This window comes from Vipera berus (assembly GCF_964194415.1).
Source record: "Vipera berus genome assembly, chromosome: 12".
Taxonomy (NCBI): domain Eukaryota; kingdom Metazoa; phylum Chordata; class Lepidosauria; order Squamata; family Viperidae; genus Vipera; species Vipera berus.
Genome location: NC_138215.1, coordinates 13610974 through 13635037, shown reverse-complemented (window position 1 = coordinate 13635037; position 24064 = coordinate 13610974). Strand labels below are relative to the sequence as shown.

At 39.5% G+C, this 24064-nt stretch overlaps 1 protein-coding gene across 1 annotated transcript in view; it reads left to right on the top strand.

Moving 5' to 3' along the window:
• The window catches only part of ADAMTSL3 (ADAMTS like 3), a 157278-nt gene that overhangs the window by 32796 nt on the left and 100418 nt on the right, over positions 1-24064 (top strand). The window contains exon 3 of the mRNA XM_081337175.1: positions 12862-12981. Coding sequence (XP_081193301.1) covers positions 12862-12981 — 120 coding nt within the window. The remainder of the gene's footprint in view (positions 1-12861; positions 12982-24064) is intronic.

Here is a 24064-nt window from a genome sequence, read left to right as displayed (position 1 = left end):
TGAAACTTTCAACTCTGCTATTACAATCTCTTGAATTTTCCCCACCATCTATGCATTTTCACAACAAGACTTTTTTCATCACTCACTGTGCAACTCATTTTTTCCTCCCATCTGCTGTTTCAACGTGGACCTATTTTTATTTGGCTGGATAATATTTCCAAAGTTGATATTAAGATGAAGCTGACCTGTGTTTGAGTTCCTGAGCTGGTCAATGAAAGAGGAGTGTCCATAGTAGAACTTGACTTAGTGGAAAACAAGCAGTGCTTTGATGCCTGGAAGTAGATTGCTCAATTAGTGTAGCTCTTTTAATTACAGGTAGTCCTTGATTTACAATCAATAATTTAGCGAGCATTTAAAATTGCAACAGCAAATTCAAAAAAGGAGAAAGAACACTTAGCCTGCACTGTGATTGGTTCTTTTTTGAACTTGTGAGACACTTTCATTTTTAAAAACACACGATGCTCTAGACTGAGTAGCTAGATTCTTCACCCAAGACAGCTAAGAACAAAGATCTTAACTGACATTAACTGTAATTGAGTTTTAAATGTGAAGTAATGTGACTTCTACAGTTGTATGTTAAAACTGGCTTAGCAGTGATTCTGGCAGATCCCTTCGTGATTCCTTTTCAGGGTGGATTTAGAACTCCTAATGGAGGAACTTCATTCTAAATATTTTTGCTTAATTAAACCCAAACAAAGAGAGCCCTTCAGGATTCCTAACAGAGACAAAACCACTTAACTTGACATACCTACTTAGCATAAGCCATTGATTTTAGTGGGATTAAGGCTGCAGTTCTGAAAAACTGTGATTCTTGAACCACTCAATCAGCAGAAGACCCACTGAAGTCATATGTAGTGCTCCTCAAACAAGTCACGTTAGGAATTCAATTCAGTTGCAGCCAGGGCCTTCTTTTTCCTCTCTGCCTTAATTAAGTATGCTCTAATTGGAAGGTGTTTTAGAATTAGAATTCTGATTCCTGTTAACTTACTGGGAATAAAGCACATGGCTGTTTAGAGCATGTTAACATGTTGCTTTGTGTGTGTGCTTATGAAATTGGAAATCTCTTTAATTCGTAAGCATATTGTACATTGTTGGTTTCATCCTTTGTTCAAAGGGCATTGCTTTGTGAAGTTTACAGCAATTCTGAAGCCTGCAAGGAATTTATTGTGCTGAAGCAGGAATGAGCTCTTATGGTTAGCCTAAGTGGAAAATTCCTCCAATGGGATTTTCCCATGTATTTTACCAGGAAACATAGATAGGGCAGCCTAGAATAGTCAGTGCCATCAAGACATACATGAATGGACCTGCAATACACATTACGTTTTTATTGGTTTTAGTGGGACTTTGACACAATTTAATTCTTTTTTAATATTTGTATTTATTTGTATTTTATTGTTGTTAGCCGCCCTGAGTCCTTCGGGAGATAGGGCGGCATACAAGTCTCATTACAAATTAATTAATTAATTAATCTGATAAAGACGTACAGGCAAGCAGATAAAGAAGTGATTCATTATCTTTTCCTATTTCTCATTCTTGCTTTATTTCTCCTGCTCAATAGTCCAAAAAAATAAAATAAATGTCTTTCTCCCTTTTCATCAGGTGAATGCTTTCTCCAGCAGTACCTAACTGATCTCTGTAATTGTCTTTCAGCTCCTTTGCTGTTATTCTTTCAAGCCTTACCTTGTAGCTGGAGGATTTTTTTATTCCCCAAATAGTTAGTAATAACACGGAAAGGAGTCAGCTTTTTTTTCCCCAGGTGATGCAAAGGTAGACACAAAGCACCAGGTTTAGTTGGGCCAGAGGCCCAAAGTAGCCAGCTTAGGTTGTAAAAACATTCACAATGTCTTGTGAATGCTTGTTTTTCTCCTGTGTCTGATATTCTTTGGAACATGGAGATAGTCAACAGGCATGCTGACTCGTTCGTTCCATGATATTACCTAATCTCTTTTCAAAAGCCTTCGGGGTGGGTGGGCCATCTCTACATTTTAAGGCAATGGTATTTAAAATTATAAATAACTAGACAACTATAAATTATAGTTAATTATAAATTAACTAGACAACTCACAATCCCTTAAGTCATCTTTTCAGAGAGGTTTCCTTACCAGATTCCTCAATATCTTTGACAAGGCAGAACTTCTAGTGTAATGATACCTTCCCTGAAAAAATAATTAAAATTCAGAGACAAATTTCAGAGATGAAAGTAGCCCATGTTGACCTGTATAGCACAGTCCAACGTCAGGAATTGACCAAAGGAGATATTTTATGACGTTTTGTATTATGTCTTAAAATGTTTTGAGATGGTTTTTATGCCATAACATGTTTCTATGAACAGTTTTATGTCATAAAATGTTCTATTAAAACTTGCCAAATTTCAATTCCACGCTCCTGGATTTTGGATGCCTTTTGTAAGTTCGTCTGTCTGAGGTACCTAGGTTCAAAAATCGTTGCCCTGTGATGCACCATTTCATTCCGTTAAAGATGACGTGAATGAGAGCTTTTTCTCTTGAACCTTCTGATACAGAAAACTCTTTTAGTTCGTCTGCTGATTTGTAGTCAGTGGTTGAACCTCGTCCCTGCTTCACTCCTTGCTGCCTGTTATCGACTAGAAGGAAAGATTCAAGTGTCCAGAATCTCTTGTAGGAACAGACTACAAGTGATTCTGCTCCTTAAGGAGATTGAACCAGTTAGTCTAGCAGCCAGAATTTGGTAGAAGGGGAATCAAGAAAGCTTGGGTTGCCACCTATAGAAAATCAAGCCACATCTGGCAATGGCTTCTAGAGTCTGTGATAGCCTTGTTTTCTTTCCTGGAAAATACCTAGAGCATGTTTTCTTTCCTGGAAAATACCTAGAGCATAAGCAATCCACTACTCTAGCTGCACAAAAACATATTCGTGCTAAGCATCCATACAGCATTAACCTTGTGAACTCCTAAGCTTCCTCCTTCTATTATATATTCAAGATGGACAGTATTTAATATTTATTTGTTATGTATATGTAGGGGTGTGGGTCTATACATATGTGTATATAGTATGGTTAGGTGCGTGTCATGTATGTGTTGCACTTTGAGAGCGGGCAACTAAATTTCATTTTTGATGTGTGCCATTGTGCCCACAGTAAAAAAAAAATGACAATAAAGGTTATTTTATCTTATCTTCTTGAGTTATTGTGGGACATGAAGAATTCTTGGACTGAATACTGAAAGCTTTTATAGAAGATCCACAGAGAAAAGTATTTTTTGAAGGAACCAGAAAATTTTGTGTCTCTTAAAGGGGAGGGTGCCTGGAGGAATGTCAAAAGCCTACAGCTAATCAGGAAACATTTTTGGGGAGCTGGCCAACTAATTCTAGAGTCTCCCCTAATTCTGGCACCAGCTAGCCCTTAGGAGAGACTCGCCTGCCCTTGGTTGGTCTTTTTAAATTCTTATGTTATGCAGCAATCTATTTTGCTTGTCTCAAAAGCTGTCTATACCTTGCTTCTGTAAGCTCGGGACAAACCAAAGGTGAAAGGAGCAAGTATGGCATGGATCCAATTCTGTCTGAATAGGGTTGTTTCGGGGGTGAGTCATCCGATACCCATATATAGCGGTGAATGAAAGAAGGACTGGGACAAAACAAAACAGAATTTTTGAGAACCCAAGTCTACAACCACAGTTTTCTGGGCAAAATGCCACACACTAATTATTTTAGCCAGTAATAGTTTCCCGAATTCTGTCTCGGACAATGGCAGTGTCTAGGTAGCAATGCTTGGCTGTGAACATTTAGCTTGGTTGATGATGATTTATTACTATTAATTTAATTTAGAGCAAATTAAGTTGGATGGATCCCTCCTCTTCTATTCTACCAGCTCTGAATGAAGTGGAAAAGGAACTGGCTCAAGATCACTGACTAAATCCCCAAACCCTATTTTAAATTTCTGGTTAATGCATTTCCTCTACGTACGTATACATAATCTTGAAATATTATGATCCAGCTGTCCAGAGAAAATGGATAAAGGCGTTTTGTGACAGAGAACGTAATGAAAAAAATGATCTTTTATATTAGAATAGTGGTAGTAGCTTGAAATTCATTTGCATAGTCAGTCTTGCTAGGCAGCTTGAACTAACCATGCTTCTAACAGTGTGTTGGGGATGATAATACTGCTGGTGAAGGAGCAAAACCGAGAGTGGTGAAATTGTTCTCTCAAATCTAATCGTAGTCAGACGTCTGTGATCTAACTTTTAAGTCTTGCAATGGAACAGCCTTCTCTAACTACACTTTAAAAATAATAAGTTCTGATCAGCTTGTAGGACTCTTAGAAGACACATTAGATGACATGCATGTCAGGTTCAGAAAATGAGAAGTCCAGGCAGTTCAGATGAACATATATATTATATAGGTTTATTGTCCACTAAAGCTCTCTACAAGAATTAGAACGACTAACAGTCAAAGCGAGTTGGTGGTAGCTAAGAGTCAATGGAAGACAAAGTGGGCAGGATTTAGATCTCTTGTGGGCACGAAGGGACTCAAGACTGATGACGCACATGACCCTCCCTTGCGCTCAGCGTCGTCATCTCCTACAATGCCTGAAGATTTTGTAGGAATCAAGCTCCAGAACTCCCAGAATAGAGGACCTCCCTTTATCAATACCAGTTGTTCTGTCTCGCTCTCTCTTTCACCCATAAAGAATTATTATATATTTTTTTTAAATTATGGTCACAGACCAGCATTACAGATAAGAAAGGTTAAAAATAAATAAATAAAACTAAAATAAAGGCAAGATAATATTTAACAATCGGTGGTGGATTGTCTGGGGTCAGTCACAGTTTGCCTAATTTCGCAGAGTGCATTAACACAATTTAGCTGCATTGAAAAGGACTACGCTGGAATGATCCAATAACAGCAATTGTACCTGAAAAAGATGAGTGTTTTGTGGTCTTTTTATCAGGTGAGGTGTTATGAGATGGGTTCGTGAGTCCTTATGGAATTATTTTTAATTTTGAAAAGATAATTATCCATCACTGTAACGTGTTTTCAATTGGCCCCATTGCCAGTCTAAGGTGCAACCAATACTGATGTTTAACTTAGGGAGGATAGCATGACTGCTTTCATAAAGAGCGGTATTTAGAACAGAATAACAGAGTTGGAAGGGACCTTGGAGGTCTTCTAGTCCAACCCCCTGCTCAGGCAGGAAACCCTATACCATTTCAGACAAATGGTTGTCCAATCTCTTCTTAAAAACTTCCAGTTTGGGAGCATTCACAACTTCTGGAGGCACGTTGTTCCACTGATTAATTGTTTACTGGAGATGATAGTCAAAATCTGTGGGGAATGTGGATATCCACATTCTTCCAATGAGAAAGTTCAACTTCAGGAGGGTGGGATGGAGCCTCTGAGTAGAATAAGGCAGTTGCTCAGTGGAAACAGCAAGAAGGAGGCAAAAGGGAGAGGAGATCCTTGAAGGCAGCAAGCAGAAGACCTGGTGTTTGGCTTTGACCGAAGGGAACGTTGCTATGGTGTTGAACTAGCAGTGTTTGCAACTGAGCTTCACATACAGGGTCATCTGGGGTTGGTGAGCAGGGCAGCCAAACAGAATTCCATGGGTGGAGTGAGTGAATCCACTTAAGGGTTGAACCCTCTGGCTCTGTTGCTGCCGAGAAGCTCTGACCTTGTATGTTTAGATATCTTCCCGTGGGTGGGGATGGGCTTAGGGGCTGAAAATTTTCAGCTGGTTTGAAATTCTACCCAGTCACTTTTCCCAATGTTTTGTTATTTGTTTGCCTAAGTAGATCCTTCGTCCTTTAGGAAGAGCTAGTTTGGCTGTAGGAGCACTATTATACTCCCTCTTTGTTGTTGTTGTTGTTTAATGAGCGGAAGCATCGTGCCTTTTGAAAAATGAATTTAAAAATTATGTAATCCCCCCCCCAAGCATACAGAAAGTTGTCATTTTACTGGTTGACGTCTTAGTCACCGGACCACTTAAGCCATGTAGGAAATTGACAAAGTTGGAGTGGTTGTGTGAAGAGAGAATCTGGAATGGAGACCCAAAGCTGAAGACCAGCGAAGAACTCAAGACAGGACCAGAGAAGAAACTGGAAATCAGAACACACCAACCTTCAAACCCTACTTTTAGAAGAAGTCAATGCTTGGCCTTGCTGGTGGACACTAGCATCTAGAAGACTCTTCATTTGAGAAGATAGAGTGGCCAGGCTCACCACCCAAAGCTAGGAGATTCTTGCCTGGTGGTTAAGTTCTTAGCTGAGCCATTCCTACTGTTCCTACTGCTTAAGCAAGCTGGGACCAATTCACCAATTAACATCAGCTCTAATTGGCTGGGACTTTTCAGACTCACTGCCCAATTTGCTCATTGGTGATGCCTCATGTTGCTCATAAAGAAAAATAGATTATTTATTTTTTTTAGCCCTTCTTTATTACGTTTAGAAATAACTCAAGATGGTGAACATATCTAAATATTCCTTCTTCTTCCTATTTTCCCCACAGCAATCCTGTGAGGTGGGTTGGGCTGACAGAAAGGGACTGGCCCAAAAGTCACCCAGCTGGTTTTCATCCCTAAAGTAGGACTAGAATTCACGTTCTCCCATTTTCTAACCTAAAGATCTTTGTATTTAAATACGAATCACAACCCTTGCCTTAAATGCAAAGGGTACAGGGTCTGTATCATTTAAATCGCAGTACAGTTGTGACACAGAACAGCCTTTTATCTTTGGTTCAGATTTTAAAATGTTTATCCAAGTTAAAACATAAAAGATAACTGGCTACAAAGTTGACTTTTAAAATAATCTCTTACGCCAACTACTCTAAATCCTGTCTATACTTCCATCCCATGCTAAAGTGAATTGCTATTTAAGGTGAGTTTGCATTGCCAGAAAGAAGGATTATTATTCAAGTAATTCACCAAAGGTTGGCATTCCTGTTTAAATCCATTTATATTCTACCTAAGGTTGTTTTACCTAAAGATACCATGCTCCAGCCATCTAATCCTGTAAAAAAACTATTTTCCCAGTTGGGAGATTTCTTTTCCATTACCTGGTTTATAAATATCTAGCTGCTCTTTCAATAAGTTAATAAATAAATGGCGATAAAGGAGAATATTTGTAGTTCAGGGTTGAAATGAGGGGTCCTGGGTTATTTTCTTGCAGATGTTTCATTACCCAGCTAGGTAACATCATCAAGGGGCCCTAATAAATAAGTCTTTAAATAACCAAGAGCCTATTGATCAGTCCCTTTCAGTTGCATGATTTTATTAATTCTGAAATATTCTGAAGGTTTTTTTTAAAAGTAAGATGGGTCCATCAGTTTGAGAATATTTTTTTCCAATATTTTCAGTAAGTGTTTTCTATACCCTGGCTAGATTCTTACATACCATGATGCAGAATACCTATCACAATTATAATGTGGCCAGGGTTCCAAGGCTGATCCTCATATGGATGGTTTGCCTGGATCCTTGTAAAATGCAGGTGGAAAGCATTGCAAAGATCTGAGAATTAGAATAGAGCTTAGATTTTACAGCATCCAACTAACCAACCTATGTTTTAGACTTCCTGAAATTTCCACTAGAGAATAGAATCTTAAATAATTTTAAACTAGAGTCCACTAATAAGCTTAGGAGCTGGGCATCAGAAAAGGCAGCCATTTGTTAATTTGATTTTTAAAAATCCATGATTAACTTCTTTTTTAATGCAAGAAACCAGCATGTACGTCAAGAGTCCAGCTGTTTCTGTACTAGAGACAAATTCCTTATGTATCTAAGCACACCTGGCAAAATATTCTATTCTATTCTATTCTATTCTATTCTATTCTATTCTATTCTATTCTATTCTATTCTATTCTATTCTATTCTATTCTATTCTATTCTATTCTTCATTCCTATATTCTATTCTATTCTATTCTATTCTATTCTATTCTATTCTATTCTATTCTATTCTATTCTATTCTATTCTATTATTCTATTCTATTCTATTCTATTCTATTCTATTCTATTCTATTCTATTCTATTCTATTCTATTCTATTATTCTATTCTATTCTATTCTATTCTATTCTATTCTATTCTATTCTATTCTATTCTATTCCCCATTCTCTATGTATTCTATATGTTCTGTATATTCTATATATTCCATATTTACACTATTTAGATTTGACTGTACAATTTCTCAAATATCATTTGTTCGGTAGCCCATAGGTCTAAATTCTGGTTGCATCTTTTCATTATATGATCTTCATCTTATTTATATTTTATTTCTCTTTACTGTGACAGTCCATTCTTCAAGGATAAATTGAGCATATATTGTTCCTTGTGGAATTACTTCAGTAGATTTCAGTTTTTGCTTTCTGCTCTGGCTGCTTGGGTCACTAGCAAAGGATAAAAAGGGCTCAGGATAACTCGGCTGGTTGCTTCTCTGTGGTTTTTGTCTTTCATCAAGGGTATTAGTCATCTTTCCTTCTAACTGGCTGTCCTCCCCAGCTCCCACCGTAGACACTAATGCCCATCTTTGTCTATTTTTTTTCCTTATTCTTATACGCTCCATGGAAATCCGTGCAGGGAACATTAAGTCCGTTTTGCTCGTAAGGCCCCTGATGTTTTCCCTATTTATGTTCTGTGCCAGAAATTTTAGAGAGAAGATAGAAGCAACATTTTAAGAAGAAGGCTAATTCTTTTACTGTTATGGGAAGCAACATTTTAAGAAGAAGGCTGATTCTTTTATTGTTATGGGAAGCAACATTTTAAGAAGAAGGCTGATTCTTTTATTGTTACGGGAAGCAACATTTTAAGAAGAAGGCTGATTCTTTTATTGTTACGGGAAGCAACATTTTAAGAAGAAGGCTGATTCTTTTATTGTTACGGGAAGCAACATTTTAAGAAGAAGGCTGATTCTTTTATTGTTATGGGAAGCAACATTTTAAGAAGAAGGCTGATTCTTTTATTGTTATGGGAAGCAACATTTTAAGAAGAAGGCTGATTCTTTTATTGTTGTGGGAAGCAACATTTTAAGAAGAAGGCTGATTCTTTTACTGTTGTGGGAAGCAACATTTTAAGAAGAAGGCTGATTCTTTTATTGTTATGGGAGAGGGGAGTAAGAAAAAGGAAATCTAAATTACTGGATGCCCATGACAGATTCTGTTAGCCACTTTCTGAGATCGGGGGGGGGGGAATCAAATCTGTTTTTACATTTATAAATGATACATTTGTATGTAGGTAAACAGAATTTTGCACACTCGTTTTAAGCAGAGCCCAAAGACAAAATATTTGGACTGATGGACAAGAAAGTTGTTAGCTAATGAATTTCAGGAGTTGGCATTTACTGTACTTTGACTGTATTAATTACGAAGCAAGTTTTATAATGGCAGAATTCTCTGCTCTGCAAAACCTGCTGCGTATCTGTGTGTTTTAGCCCCGTGCGATTATTCTTTTATTTTTATAGGCTTCCATTGTTTTCTAGCTGCTCTTTTTAAATATAGGTAGCCCTCAATGTACGGCTACAACTGAGGCCAAAATTTATGTCCTGAAGCAATTGGTTAAGTGAGTTTTGCCCCGTTTTATGACTTTTCTTGCCACAGTTGTTAAGCAAATCGCTCCAGTTAGGAACATAATGGTTAAGTGGATCACGTGACCCCAGGACACCATCATAAATATGAATCAGTTGTCAAGCATCCAAATTTTGATCCCATGACCATGGGGATGCTGCAACAATGGTCATAAGTGTGAAAAATACCATAGCATAGCAATAGTACTTAGACTTACATACTGCTTCACAGTGCTTTACAACCTTCTCTCAGCCGTTTACAGAGTCAGCATATATTGTCCCCAACAATCTGGGTCCTCATTTTACCGAACTTGGAAAGATGGAAGGCTGAGTCAACCTTCAGATGGTCAGGATTGAACTGCTGGCTGTTGGCAGAGTGATGGAAAGAAAAGGAAGGAAGGAAGGAAGGAAGGAAGGAAGGAAGGAAGGAAGGAAGGAAGGAAGGAAGGAAGGAAGGAAGGAAGGAAAGACAATAGCATTTAGACTTATATACCGCTTCACAGTGCTTTACAGCCCTCTCTAAGTGGTTTACAGAGTCAACGTGTTCATCCCAACAATTTGGGTCCTCATTTTACCGACCTGGGTCATAAGTCACTTTTTTCAGTGCCATTGTAACTTTGAACGGTTACTAAATGAACTGTCGTAACTCGAGGACTATCTGTAGTCTGTTTTCATTCTCATCTTAAATGTTTCTTTAAAAAAACATTTTTTGTAAGAGAGCCCCTTCCCACATTTTTTGTTAATGGAAGACTAGTACAGAAATGAGAAACAGTTAAAATAAGCAATATGCTTTAGCCTTCTTCAGCTTTAGAATAACTGCATAACAGGCACCGACAACTTAAAGTGTGTTACATGGGCTCTTCTGATTTGCCTTGACAGAAGGTTGATATCGTTCCATCGTTTTAAGCAAGATGTAAAATATCCTCGCAAACTATTTTTTTTTTAGGAATTGAGAATACTGTAGTTTTTCAGGATGTTGTATAGGGAGTTGACTGCTGTCTGATATGATCTGGTATATTGAGATGAAAATAAAATAGCATCTGCCTCCCCCTCCCGCCAAGGGTAGTTTTTATTCCAAGTTGTAGAAATCTTTCCCATGTTTGAATGTGTTCTATATTGGAAAGGAAAGTTTTGTGTTCAGACAAAATTTATATAGTTGAAGGTTTTGGATGCTGTATACTTGCGTTTTCCTTAAACGTTATTCTGTTCTTAATAGTGTTTACTAGGTTGCTCTTACTATAAAATTGAATCTGCTTGCTTTCCCCCCCCCCCTCTCTTCCCAAAATTTATTGGGTGCTTAATAGTCAAGCTGGTAAAGACTGCAGAAGTGTTTCCATTCTAACAGCTAACCTCTTGGGTTGAATTTTTCCACGCTCCTGGCTGTAATTCAGATTGCTATAGTGGAATACAAACCAAAGGTAATAAAACATCTGTCACATTGGCTTCAATGGAATATAAATGGCTTCCACTCAATAGGGAAAAAAACTTTCTGGAGAGTGTAATTCATTAAACAACAGCAAGCGTAGTAATGATGTAATATAATGGTGGAGTCAAAGAAAAATAAGTATCAGAATGGTATACAAATGTCTATACAGGTGAAAAACTATTGACTACATTTTAGCACTTAGTTTCATTATGGCCATTGTATAAAATTGCAATTTAAAGAGGGATTGCAGTTTGGAATTTATTAAAATAAAAAAAAGCAGTCTCACAAATAATTAGATTGCTGACCAGCCAAAAAAGAAAAAAAAAATGATTCAAATGTTAAAAACTGGCATATGCAGGTAATCCTTGACTTACGATCTCATCTGAACCCCAAATTTATGTTGCTAAGTGAGACATTTGTTAAGCGAGTTTTGCCCCATTTTGCGACTTTTCTTGCCCCAGTTGTTTAAGTGAATCATTGCAGGTGTTAAGTTAGTGACATGGTTGTTAAGGGAATATGGCTTCCCCATTGATTGTTCTCTTTCTAAACATATAAGGAACGGCTGCTGGAATTGGTTATGTCTAGTTTAATGAAGAGAAGGATGAGGGGGGACATGATAGCAGTGTTCCAGTATCTCAGGGGCTGCCCCAAAGAGGAGGGACTCAAACTATTCTCCAAAGCGCCCGAAGGCAGGACAAGAAGCAATGGATGGAAACTAATCAAGGAGAGAAGCAACGTAGAACTAAGGAGAAACTTCCTGATAGTTAGAACAATTAATCAACGGAACAACCAGCCTCCAGAAGCTGTGAATGCTCCAACACTGGAAGTTTTTAAGAAGAGACTGGACAGCCATTTGTCCGAAATGGTATAGGGTTTCCTGCCTGAGCAGGGGGTTGGACTAGATGACCTCCAATGTCCCTTCCAACTTTATTACTACTACTACTATTATTATTATTATTATTATTATTATTATTATTATTATTATTATTATTATTATTATTATTATTAAATGCAGATGGCAACCCACCTGGTCCAATTGTTGTCCAGTGGCGACAGGAGTCCACGGCTGTCCCTTGTAAATTAACTAAAACCTTCCCCACAATTAAGGGAAGAATTGTGGTAATCACATCTAGGGTTTAATCTGCTTCAGTCCTGGTCAGTGATGAGGCCAACCAAGTGTTTAAATGACTAGGCTTGTATGCTACTGTACATTAAATCTTGATGTTGTAAACCGTGATTAAACCCAGTTGTCTGGTTCTCAAGTTGTGCTCAGTCATAAACTATGGTCTACGCGCCACAGAAATCAGGTTTACACAATTTATTAAGCCAAATCCAAAGCGGCACTTTAGCCAACTTTTGAAAGAAAACAAAAGTGCTTACAGAGAGGTGTTTATTTCTGTGGCTAGTTTTCAGTTAAAAATGAGGCTTGTGTTATGGTTTGCACTGACCCAGTGTATGTATTCAGTAAAGGAAAAAATATGTAATTTATTTCCTAGCTTCATAGCAATAGCGATAGCATTTAGGCTTATATACCACCCCATAGCACTTTTATGGCACACTCTGAATGGTTTATATAAAGGTCTTCAAACTTGGCCCTTTTCTGACTTGTGGACTTCAGCTCCCAGAATTCCGCAGTCAGGCACGCTGGCTGAGGAATTCTGGGAGCTGAAGTCCACAAGTCATAAAAGGGCCAAGTTTGAAGACTCCTGGTTTATAATATCAGCATTATTTCCATATTGCCCCCAACAATCTGGGTCCTCATTTTTACTGACCTCAGAAGGATGGAAGGCTAAATCAACCATGAGCCCCATCAAGATTGAACTCTAGACTGTGGGCAGAGTGTTGCCATTGGGAAATGTACTGTATTTGTCTTCTTTCGTTTGAATTTGTAACAGATGATCTTGTGTTCTTTTCCAGACAACAGCAGAACGGTTACAAGATGCTTATTTCTTGCCTGAATTTGTACTTTCTCCACAAGGAAGTTTTTTAGAAGACACCACAGGAGAGCAGTTCCTTACTTACCACTTTGATGATCAGGTTAGTCTGCTGAATGTGAAATGAGGGCGATCCTTTTATTCAATGTTGGGAACATCTCTGCTTGTTGGCATGATGGGCTGGTGCTGTGTTGGTTGTCTCTGTGTCTAAGCCAAGGCCATTTCAGACAGTCCTCATTTAGCAACTGTCTCATTTAGTGACAGTGATGAAACAATACAACTTTATGTCCAGTCCTCACACTGATGATCATCAAGGTCTGTAAAGGAAAGGGAAGCTGAAGTCAGATCATAAGCACAGTCGAAATTTCATTTAGCAGCTGCTTCACTCAGGGACCGAGTTGCAGGTCCCAATTGTGTTTGCTAAAGGAGGACTATCTCTATTTCCCTTAGCATAATGGAAAGCTACAAAAAATACAATGATATTGCTAGTTAAATGAATCCCTATCGGAATAGGAAGAAATAGGGGAGACATGATAGCAGTATTCCAGTATTTGAAGGGCTGCCACAAAGAACAGGGTGTCACACTATTCACCAAAGCACCAGAGGGCAGGACGAGAAACAGTGGACGAGAAACTGACCAAAGAGAGAAGCAACCTGGAATTAAGGAGTAACTTCCTGACAGTGAGAACAATCAACCAGTGGAACAGCTTGCCACCAGAAATCGTGGGCCCTCCATCACTGGAGATTTTTAAGAAGAGGCTAGACAGTCACCTGTCTGAGATAGTATAGGTTCTCCTACTTGAGCAGGGGGCTGGACTAGAAGACCTCCAAGATCCCTTCCAGCTCTATTCTATTCTAAACTTTGAGCCATCTAATTTACAAAAAGAAATGGTGCAAAGATAGAAAAGAAGGGAACAGATGTTAGATGTTCTTCTTTTCATGTCCCACTGAAAAATGAGAACGTGTGTGCTAATAAACCCCACGCACGTGTATGTCACTGAACTGTATTCTGTGTTAACTACGGCATAAAAATGTCCTTTTATAGAGAGATGACTCAGATTAGTTTTGCCTGTGTTCATTCATAAGTCTATTCCATTTCATTTCCACACTGATCTGTGAGCATTTGTGGTTAAGTCAAAGGTCTGCATACTTTGATGATGAAGTCAGTAACATAATGTGTTTTAGGTACAATTTGGGATGTTTTTAAAAGCTCCAAAAATTCATCCCCAATTGCAGAGAATGGCAAGAATAACTGTTTTCTCAAACATATGTTAATTCAGGAAGTGGAAATTATATTGGTTTCCTTTGAAATGAAGATCAAATTGTCTTTGGTAGTCAACCCAATACTTTACAAAAGGATTTCTTAGAATCACCTTCCACAAGACATAGTGACATGCAAGAGATAGGAACGCTGCAAACCAACTCTCATATTGTATTTTTTAAAAATGGAACGTTTGTAATATTCACAAAACCATCTTAGAGAAATCCCTAAATACAGCTAATGTTCCATAATTTGTAGCCATGGAATGCATCACTTTCCATGTTTATTTAATTTTTTTTTTGCAGGATTGGGTTATTTTGTGCTCGACGAACTTTATTAAACAGTGAAATTACAAAGGGAGTTAGTAATGGATAAAGCAGGGACTCTGGAAAATAACGAACCATGTTTCTTCTAATTAGACCGGCAATGCGTATTCCAGAAGCTAGAGATAATTGCGCTAAATGTGGAGTAGAGATATAATGGCAAAGAAAATAGCACATAAGAGCTCCTGTTAATCTTGGCAAATGTTCTAAAGTTAACCTGGGAAGTGTGTCACAGGCAGTGGACATTGGTTTGTAACATGAGGCCTCCCCCCAAACACATTGAACTCCGCATGAAATTAATGGGAATTGTACATGGACACTTAAAGCACAGAGGTAGCACAGTGTGAGTAATGCAGAGATGTAAAGGCCCCCCCAATCTGCTAAATGGTAAATAGTTTCCTTTCCCCCTGCCCAGCCAGACTGGCTCCAGATAAACTCTGCTCATGGCAACTATTTTTCCCCTCAAACATTGTTTGATATGTGAGAATGATGGCCATGTTAGATTACAGTTGTGGGGTCTTTGGTGCTCTCTGAGCTTGGTGGTTTCCTGGCTGATGTTTCATGCAAGTGCGCCAACAATGTGTCCTGGTTGGGTAATGAAACCTCTGTAAGAAAACATCCAGGTTCAGAGAGCACCAAGGTCTCCAAAGTTCAACGTTAGCTACAAATATTCTCTTCTGTCAGAGGATTATAATTTCCAGAAGTGGTCAAGGCCGCTATCTATCACCATCTCTCTGTGGTATTTCCTGTGGACCGGCTTAGTTTGCTACCTGTCAGTTGAGATTTGAATCCACCCCTCAGATGCAACTGTTCAATGCCAACGTGAAATCCCAGATCCTCCTTGGCTCCACCAGCCAACCCATCTTAGCAGATGGCTCTTGGGGCGTTCCTCTTCTGTTGACCAGGCAGGAAGAGGAGAGTCTGAGCAGAGACGGTCCCATAAGTCAACCAGCCCCAAACCTTGAAGGGCTTTGAAGGGGGCAACCAACACCTTGAATTGCAGCCAGTAGCTTATCTATAAAAGAGGTGAGAAGATTCCTTATTGCTGTGTGTGTGTGTGTGTGTGTGGTGTGTCCACGATGAAATCAGAGTTGTGGGTTAGACTGATGTGTGAATCAAGCCTTAATTTATATTCAGAGGAGAGCTCCTGAAAATCACTGGGACTTAAAACCTTTTCAGGATTCGACTGGCTTATTTCAATGTGTCAGGTTTGATTTAGTGAAAATGTAGGGTGTTATCTGAACTTTGCCAATGACCTTATCCCTGAGAAACCTGGTGCTTGAGAAAATAAAATGAAACAAAATTTTTTTAAATAAACAAACACAATTTGCAGTGAAGGAAGACCTTAGGGCTCATCTTTACCCTTGGCTGCCCACGTGGCTTCTCCAGCTTTCTGTCTTTGCAGCACAAATATTTGTTTCTTTTCTGCTACGATATTAAGTTATGTTATCCAAAACCATGATTTTTCTCTGAAGATAGAATGAAGGACTACTTCTATCTATGTAATCTGGCTATTCATTGCTGAGCTCGCATTTTAAGCCTGTTAAAATGAATGTCGCTGCTGCTTACACGTTTCCCCCCCCCCAAAACGTGTGTCTTAAAAGACTCACTGTTAGTTTGAAATAGAGACAAGTAAAATATTAATAGGAACAACCTGAAGTCTGTTCTACTGCAGCAATGCTGTGCGTGGATTCATATTCTGCACTCATAGTTCATTATATTCAGCTGTATGAAGCCCTTTAAATGCAACCTTGTAGGTGTAGCAGATGGAAATCCTTGCAATATCCATATATTATTCAATAGCTGGGAGAAAAAAGGGACATTGATTTGCTCCCGAAGTATCTCTACAGTCCCTGTTTCATACTTGCACTATAGCGATTAATATATTTCTAATTTTATTGAAGTACTATTATTCATAGAGTGTGCTAGCTATGGTTGAATATTTACTAAGAAATGTGTTTCCGTTCTTGGCTGCAAAGCTTGCTTTGTTCATTTTGGACCAGTTTGTATTTGGCACCCAAAAACCATGCTCCATCATTTTTTACACAATTACTGGAATTTATGCACATTAAGCAACACAGTAATGCTTAAAATACAATAGTGGCTAAAATTCTGACAAATCGCTGTAGTTGAAATTGCCCCCGAATTGATTTCCCTATGTGGTATTTGAACATTTTGTCACTTAGACACAGCCCTGATTGAACCCCCAAAATCTTTTTGCTTATCCTGGATAATCCCTAAACATACGTAATCCATTTGTTTAGTTGGCTATTGGACAGTTTAAGAGATTATCTACACTTTGCTATAAGTAATGGGCATTGCCTTCCCTTGAAACATCATATTTTTATTTTTGCTTCTGTCCTTCTAAGTTGCTCAAGAAAAAAAACACAGTTATTTTTCCCCCCCAAATATTAGTAGTTCTGGATTACTTTCATACTGTTGTTTTCCCCCCCCCAACATTCAAGGTAACTGCTTCCAAGTAATAAAACCATTCCAGATGATAGACCACCAACAGTGGACATGAGTAAGATTATGGGACAAATATGGTCATCTCCTTGGTTTTTTTCTTCACTAAGATCTGGGACAGCTTCTCCCAGCTTGATACCATCCAGCTGTGTTAGATTTCAGCTCCCATCATCCCTGATTCTTAGTCACTTTGGCTCTGGGCACTAAAAGATTTGGAAGATGAAAGGCTGAATGAATGTACAATTTATTTCTTTTTGAAAAGAAACAGCACCGAATGAGAAGTCCCGAGTAGGGTGGAGAAAGGTCCTGTAGCAAGACAAGTGAGAACGCTCACTCACTTTCCAAGTTTGGTCCTTCGTGTTATTTTCTTCCTATCTCTGCAGATAAGCAGTTTCCTGGCAGTTGACAGCTCTGATTATCTGTATGGGAAAGTTGGATGGGGAGCACCCATTTAATGGGGAAGGTGCACAGATTCCCGAGTTCTTCCCACAGTTTTTTAATGCATTACATCAAAACTGTATTACTGTATGGGCCAAGAAGCATTTCTCCCCAGTTGCCTTTTCTCTGTCTTTCATTTTCGGATCCATCCTTCATTCCCTTCTCTCTTTTTTTCCCCTCAGGGCTTTCTCCAGTTTTTCAATAATAAAATCAACTGACCGTTGTTTTCATTAGTTTTATCTCCGGCATCTTTCTTCTACCCTTCACATCTGACCCATTTTTTTTTTACGATTTATCTCCTTAATTCTTCAAAGTCAGCTTTCAGCTTTTGGGAGAAATCCCATTTCATATCTAGCTTTCTGCTGCTCCTTGACTCTCGTTCACTTTGTCTTTGAAGCTTTCCTAGCCCTTCTTGCAAAGGCGACCAGGCATCCCATTTGGGACTTTGTACCCCCTCATTGGGACGCGGTGGCTCAGTGGGTTAGGACGCTGAGCTTGTCGATCAGATGGTCTGCAGTTTGGCGGGTCAAATCCCGAGTGCTGCGTAGCAGAGTGAGCGCCTGTTACTCGTCCCAGCTTCTGCCAACCTAGCAGTTCGAAAGCACGTAAAAATGCAAGTAGAAAAATAGGGACCACTCCGGTGGGAAGGTAACAGCGTTCCGTGCGCCTTTGGCGTCTAGTCATGCCGGCCACATGACCATGGAGACGTCCTCGGACAAGCGCTGGCTCTTTGGCTTTGAAGCGGAGATGAGCACCGGCCCCTAGAGTTGGAAATGACTAGCATGCATGTGCAGGGGAACCTTTACCCCCTCATACCTTTGCAACCCTTTCAATTTAAAAGACCTAAGCATCAGAGACTGGATGAAAAGTATCGGGCAACTTTAAGGATCAAAAAAGGGGTGGGAAGTTTAGCATTTCACTTATGAAAACTTACAGGTTATCCTTGACTTACACTTGAGCCCCAAATTAGTTAAATGAGTTTTGCCCCGTTTTACGACCTCTCTTGCCACAGTTGCTAAGTGCATCACTCTAGTTGTTAAGTTAGCAACACAGTTGTTAAGTGAATCTGGCTTCCCCATTGATTTTGCTTGTTGGGTTAGGTCGCAAAAGGGCATCACGTGACCCTGGGACATTTCAGCCATCATAAGTATGAGTCAGTTGCCACGGGGGCTGCGGGGTGGGTGGGGGGGAAAGGTGTTGCAACAGTTGTAATTGTGAAAAACAGTCATAAGTCATTTTTTTCAGTGTCATTGTAACTTTGGTCAGTAAATGAACCGTTTGCATCAAAAGAGCCACTAACAGTCAATGTAGAATGTTTAATAACAGAAAGTGTTAGCATATGCAGATCTATTCTCATTGAATGTAGATGTGTTATTGTGTTCGGCTGAGTTTACTTCTAAATAAGTTCGTGTAGAATTGCAACTTTAGCCTGTGATATTATGTACAGTAAGTATTTAAAACTGTGGAATTGTTTTCCAATTAAATATACATAGGCATTCTGTGCAAATCTTTCATTTTAAGGTGACAGCAATGGAGAGAATCCAGCTTACATTAAGCCTTTAAAAGCACTATTGATTTTATTCTCATTTTTGTTGATGATTTATATCCTGTCTTTGAACTAAAAAGAATGCAAAGCAATTTAAAAAGATGCATTGGTAGGATTTTTGTTAGACAACGGAAGGGTGTGCTACTTTTCAAGTTAGGATTGTTGTTGTTGTTGTTGTTTTGCCTGATTCTTAATCTGGAGTATGTAAAATGGAAGTAATTTTTAAGTGGTTCTTCCTGCCTCCTAATGCTGTTTTTGTTTTGTTTTGTTTTAAAATCTGCTTATTTGCTTTACACTATGACAAAAATGTTAAAAACGATATGGACAGATGAATAGAAAAGATTAGTTTTTTAATCGGTTGCAATGTGGTTTTGATTTGTTGGCAGTGCTGGTGGAATACGAGGGCCAGAAAAAATTGTGCTTCTAAGTCAGTCTTATGTCATAGGCACTGTAACATAAATCAAGCCCTGATGTTTTTCTTGAAAAAATCAGAGCTTGTTCTTTCTTTCTTTCTTTCTTTCTTTCTTTCTTTCTTTCTTTCTTTCTTTCTTTCTTTCTTTCTTTCTTTCTTTCTTTCTTTCTCTCTCTCTCTCTCTCTCTCCCTCCCTCCCTCCCTCCCTCCCTCCCTCCCTCCCTGGATTTTAACTGTACCACTGTTGTGAACTTGAGGGATATGATCCAACCGTGGTCCGAATCAGGACTCTTTTTGGAGAAAGGCATTATGATTCTCACAATATGAAATTCTGCTCTTAAACCTGTCCCAAACTCGAAAAAAATGCAACCCATTAAAAAAATGGATCAGGAAAGGATATTATGTCAATAATGCATAATAATACATGGGCCACCAAATCTTCCTCTACAGATAAACTCTGGCTGGCCACTTCAGAGGCCCTTCACAATTGGTGCAGCACTTATCTTGGTCATTTTTGTGTGTGTGTCAGAAGTACTGAAGTGCTTCCATGGTGAAACGATTTGCTGGTGATAGCACCGTTGCTTGGAAGATGCCCAGTTGGGAGCCCTTTTCATGCCCCCATGAAGTTGCCCACCCAAGTGGTACCCATTAATCTTCTTGCTTTCAAACTGCTGGATCAGCAGGAGCTGGAGCCTGTGACAGGAGCTCACCCCACCAGCACCAGCAACAGGTCTCAAATGCAAGCCTACTGATGGGAAGCTCAGTGTTCTAACCTCGTGAGCCCCCGTGCTTCTCCATCTTGGTCACGTATGACTATGTTTTTTCTTGATAGATGCATCAAAAGTGAAAGACACATGTTGCCAAATAACCTCAGGGCATGCTCCAAGAGAGCCCTGATGGAGCTGAGATCCTCAGCAGGTGTTCCATTACATGTTTGAAAATTTGCGTCTGCTCCCTGTAGGATACAGGAGTTTTTGGGAAGATGCGTTATTGTAACCGCAGCAAATGCAGTTACTGAATAAAGGGTGAAAGCAGCTTTAAGTCTTTTCTCATTTCAAATATTATGTAAGGACCCTGTCACTTTTAATCATTTTTCCTGCATAGTTAGTGGAATTAAAAGAAAAAACCCTTTGCAGAAAAACTAGGCTTCTGATGTTACAGTTTGTTTTGGCTCTAAAGAGAGGTCTTAGGATATAAAATTCATTATCTATTTTTTTCTGGAATAGTCTTAGTCTGGCAAGAAATTGATTTTTGCTTTCTGGCAAGGAATTGATTTTCGCTTTCTGTTTTGACTAGCAAAGGAAAATGTTGGTGGCCATAGAGAAAAAACAAACAAAACACCACCCTTTATTCTTGTACTGATTCCATAACGACATTTTCTGTTCTGAGTTTGGTGGAGAATAACACAGGGCATGTGTTGTATACCACATCAGCCTTTCAGTGGAGACAAGATAGAAAGTTTAAATAGGGCTTCTTCCATTCCTTCTTTGAGCTGGGAATGTGGTGGAATCAGCTGGGTGATTTTATGCTGGCGTTCTTTCCTAATGTTGTAGAAATTTAATTAAACAGTCGTGAATTAACAGTGGCTTGAACTGCTTGTTGGAAGTAAGAGTGAAGGAAGGGAAAAACAGATTAATACTGTTAACACTGACCTGCTGTTTGGAATTTTCTTTTTTGGGGGTGGGGGTGGGGGGAATGCACACTATATTATAGTCTAAATTAAGAGCTGAATGTAAGTGTTTCTTATATTCTAGGAAGAAGTCTTTGGAAATCATTCTTGCGTACGGTCACTCATGCGCTCTTGACCTCTCGTTTAGACTACTGCAACGCTCTCTACATGGGGCTGCCCTTGAAGACCACTCGGAGGCTCCAACTGGTACAGAATGCAGCCGCGAGAGTTGTGCTGGGAGTCTCCCGATACTCCCATGTTACACCTCTGCTCCGCGAGCTGCATTGGCTCCCGGTTGTCTTCCGGGTGAGGTTCAAGGTGGTGGTATTGACCTACAAAGCCCTACATGGCATGGGTCCGGAATACCTCAGGGAGCACCTGCGGCCGGCATCAACTTCCCTCCGCCCAATACGCTCCCACAGAGAGGGTCTCCTCAGGGTGCCACCGGTCAAAGAATGCCGACTGGTGGCCCCCAGGGGGAGGGCGTTCTCTGTGGGTGCGCCGGATTTATGGAACCGTCTTCCGGTTGAGCTCCGGATGGCGCCTGACCTCCGCTCCTTCCGGCGCGATCTGAAGACGTATCTCTTTGAACAAGCTGGCCTGGCCTGATGGGAGGGGGTTGGGTTTTTATTACTTTTAAATGTGTTTTAATCTATTTAAGAGTTCTGGGCACTTGTTTAATCTTTTTTAATTTTTGTATTCTGTCTTTTTAACATGTATTGCCCTGTTCACCGCCCTGAGTCCTTCAGGAGAAGGGCGGTATACAAATAAAATAAATAAATAAATAAATAAATAAATAATAATATATATTTTTCTTTGCCTTTCCTTTCCTTTCCTTTCCTTGTTCTTTATACCTTTCTGCACCTCTGTTTCTATCTGTCTTTTTCCTCATTGTCTTTCTTCCTGACTGCTAGTTGATATTTGGCAGAGTTCGGGGGCAAATGCTTAGAACCTTGGATGACCATGTACATATTTCAATAATTTAATAAACTTAATAAACAAATATTTCAGAAGCACACCTTCAGGAGAGCATTTGAAATAATAAAATCCTGAAAGAAATTTAATTGATGGACGGGCATAACAATGCGAGCATGTGGCAGTCCTTAAGTTTGGAAATCTGATTAGTCTCTTAGGGTAGCCTTTAAAGCGACAGTGTCAGTCTCGTGGCAAATGACCCCAATATCGCGTTAATACAGTGTGGGATTTCTTGTAACAAATTATTAAGCTAAAACCACCTTTTTCTCTCCAGCTTTCTAATTTGATTTGCTTTTTGCTGCAGGCGAGCACACATTAAGGTCATTCTACGTTTAAACAGGCCACATGGATTTTAGAAAATTGAAAACACTTGGAACATCTTTTTCTGAATTCATCGGTTAGGGCTGATCTCTTGACTCTTGAGACTAAAACATATCTTTCTTAAATTAGATTCATGTAAGCTGAATACTTCATACCTGACACATGCTTAAATTAGAAAAAGGCCTTTAAACCTTTATTCTATAATGCGAATGGCTCATCCTAGATAGCCATAGGTGAAGACAGAATCCTGATTCTTCTGTGGGATTTCTAGAACTTGAGTTACGACTGCAGGTTCTGTACAGGCAGTCCTTGACGCAGAACAGTTCACGTAGTGTCTCTTCAAACTTACCATGGCTTTGAAAAAAGTGACTTCTGACAGTTTTTTTTCACACTTATGACCATTGCAGCATCCCCATGATCATGTAATCAAAATTCAGATGGTTGGCAACTGACTCATATTTATGACGGGCTGCAATGTGTGATTCCCTGTTGTGATCTTCTGACAAGTTCAATGGGGAGGCCAGATCCACTTAACAACAACAACAATTCATTAACTTAACAACTGTAGTGTTTCACTTAACAATCTGGGATGCTACACATCCTCTCCATGGCCTGTTTTCCTTGTTACCTTCTGGGAGGAGGGGGCTCTGTGGTGCCTGAAACAGAACATCCAGATTCAGTCACAGTTTCATTCCATACAGTATCAACATCGTGAACTCTCAATCTTCCTCCTTCCATTATATATTCAAGATGGACAGTAATTAATATTTATATGTTACTTATATGTAAGGGTGTAGGTCTATACATATGTTGTATATAAAGGTAAAGGTAAAGGTTCCCCCGCACATGCGTGCTAGTCGTTTCCGACTCTAGGGGCCGGTGCTCATCTCCGTTTCAAAGCCGAAGAGCCAGCGCTTGTCCAAGGACGTCTCCGTGGTCATGTGGCCGGCATGACTAGACGCCAAAGGCGCACGGAACGCTGTTCCCTTCCCACCGTAGTGGTCCCTATTTTTCTACTTGCATTTTTTACGTGCTTTCGAACTGCTAGGTGGGCAGAAGCTGGGACGAGTAACAGGCGCTCACTCTGTTACGCGGCACTCGGGATTCGACTCGCCAAACTGCCGACCTTCTGATCGTCAAGCTCAGCGTCCTAACCCACTGAGCCACTGTGTCTCTATGTTGTATATAGTATGTTTTAAATGTGTGCTATGTATGCGTTATGTACACATTGAGAGCAAGCAACTAAATTTCATTTTTAATGTGTGCCAAAGGGCCAGTAAAAAATGACAATAAAGCTTCTCTTCTCTTCTCTTCTCTTCTCTTCTCTTCTCTTCTCTTCTCTTCTCTTCTCTTCTCTTCTCTTCTCTTCTCTTCTCTTCTTCTCTCCTCTCCCCTGCCCTCCCCTCACCTTGGTAAAAAAAAGTTGTAAAATGGGGCAAAACTCATTTAGAAATGGTTCAGTTATCAACAAAAAAATTGGGCTTAATAGTGGTCGTACCCCCCCCCCCAGAATAGTGGTCGTACCCATATGTTCTCATGGTTAGGGCAAATAAAGAATAAAGCTAGGCATTTGGTTAGAAACAATTTTCAACCTACAAAACTTGAGATTATTTGCACATTCAAGTTTCATACCGGGCTTCCATTGTCTTTGGGTCCATGAGCAGGTGATGTCTTCCAAAAATAGTTTTCCCAAAATGATTGTACCAAATCTCCCCCCCCCCATGGGTTCAGAGGCCATGCAGCTTTGAGAATTAAGTGACTTGAACCAGGGAATT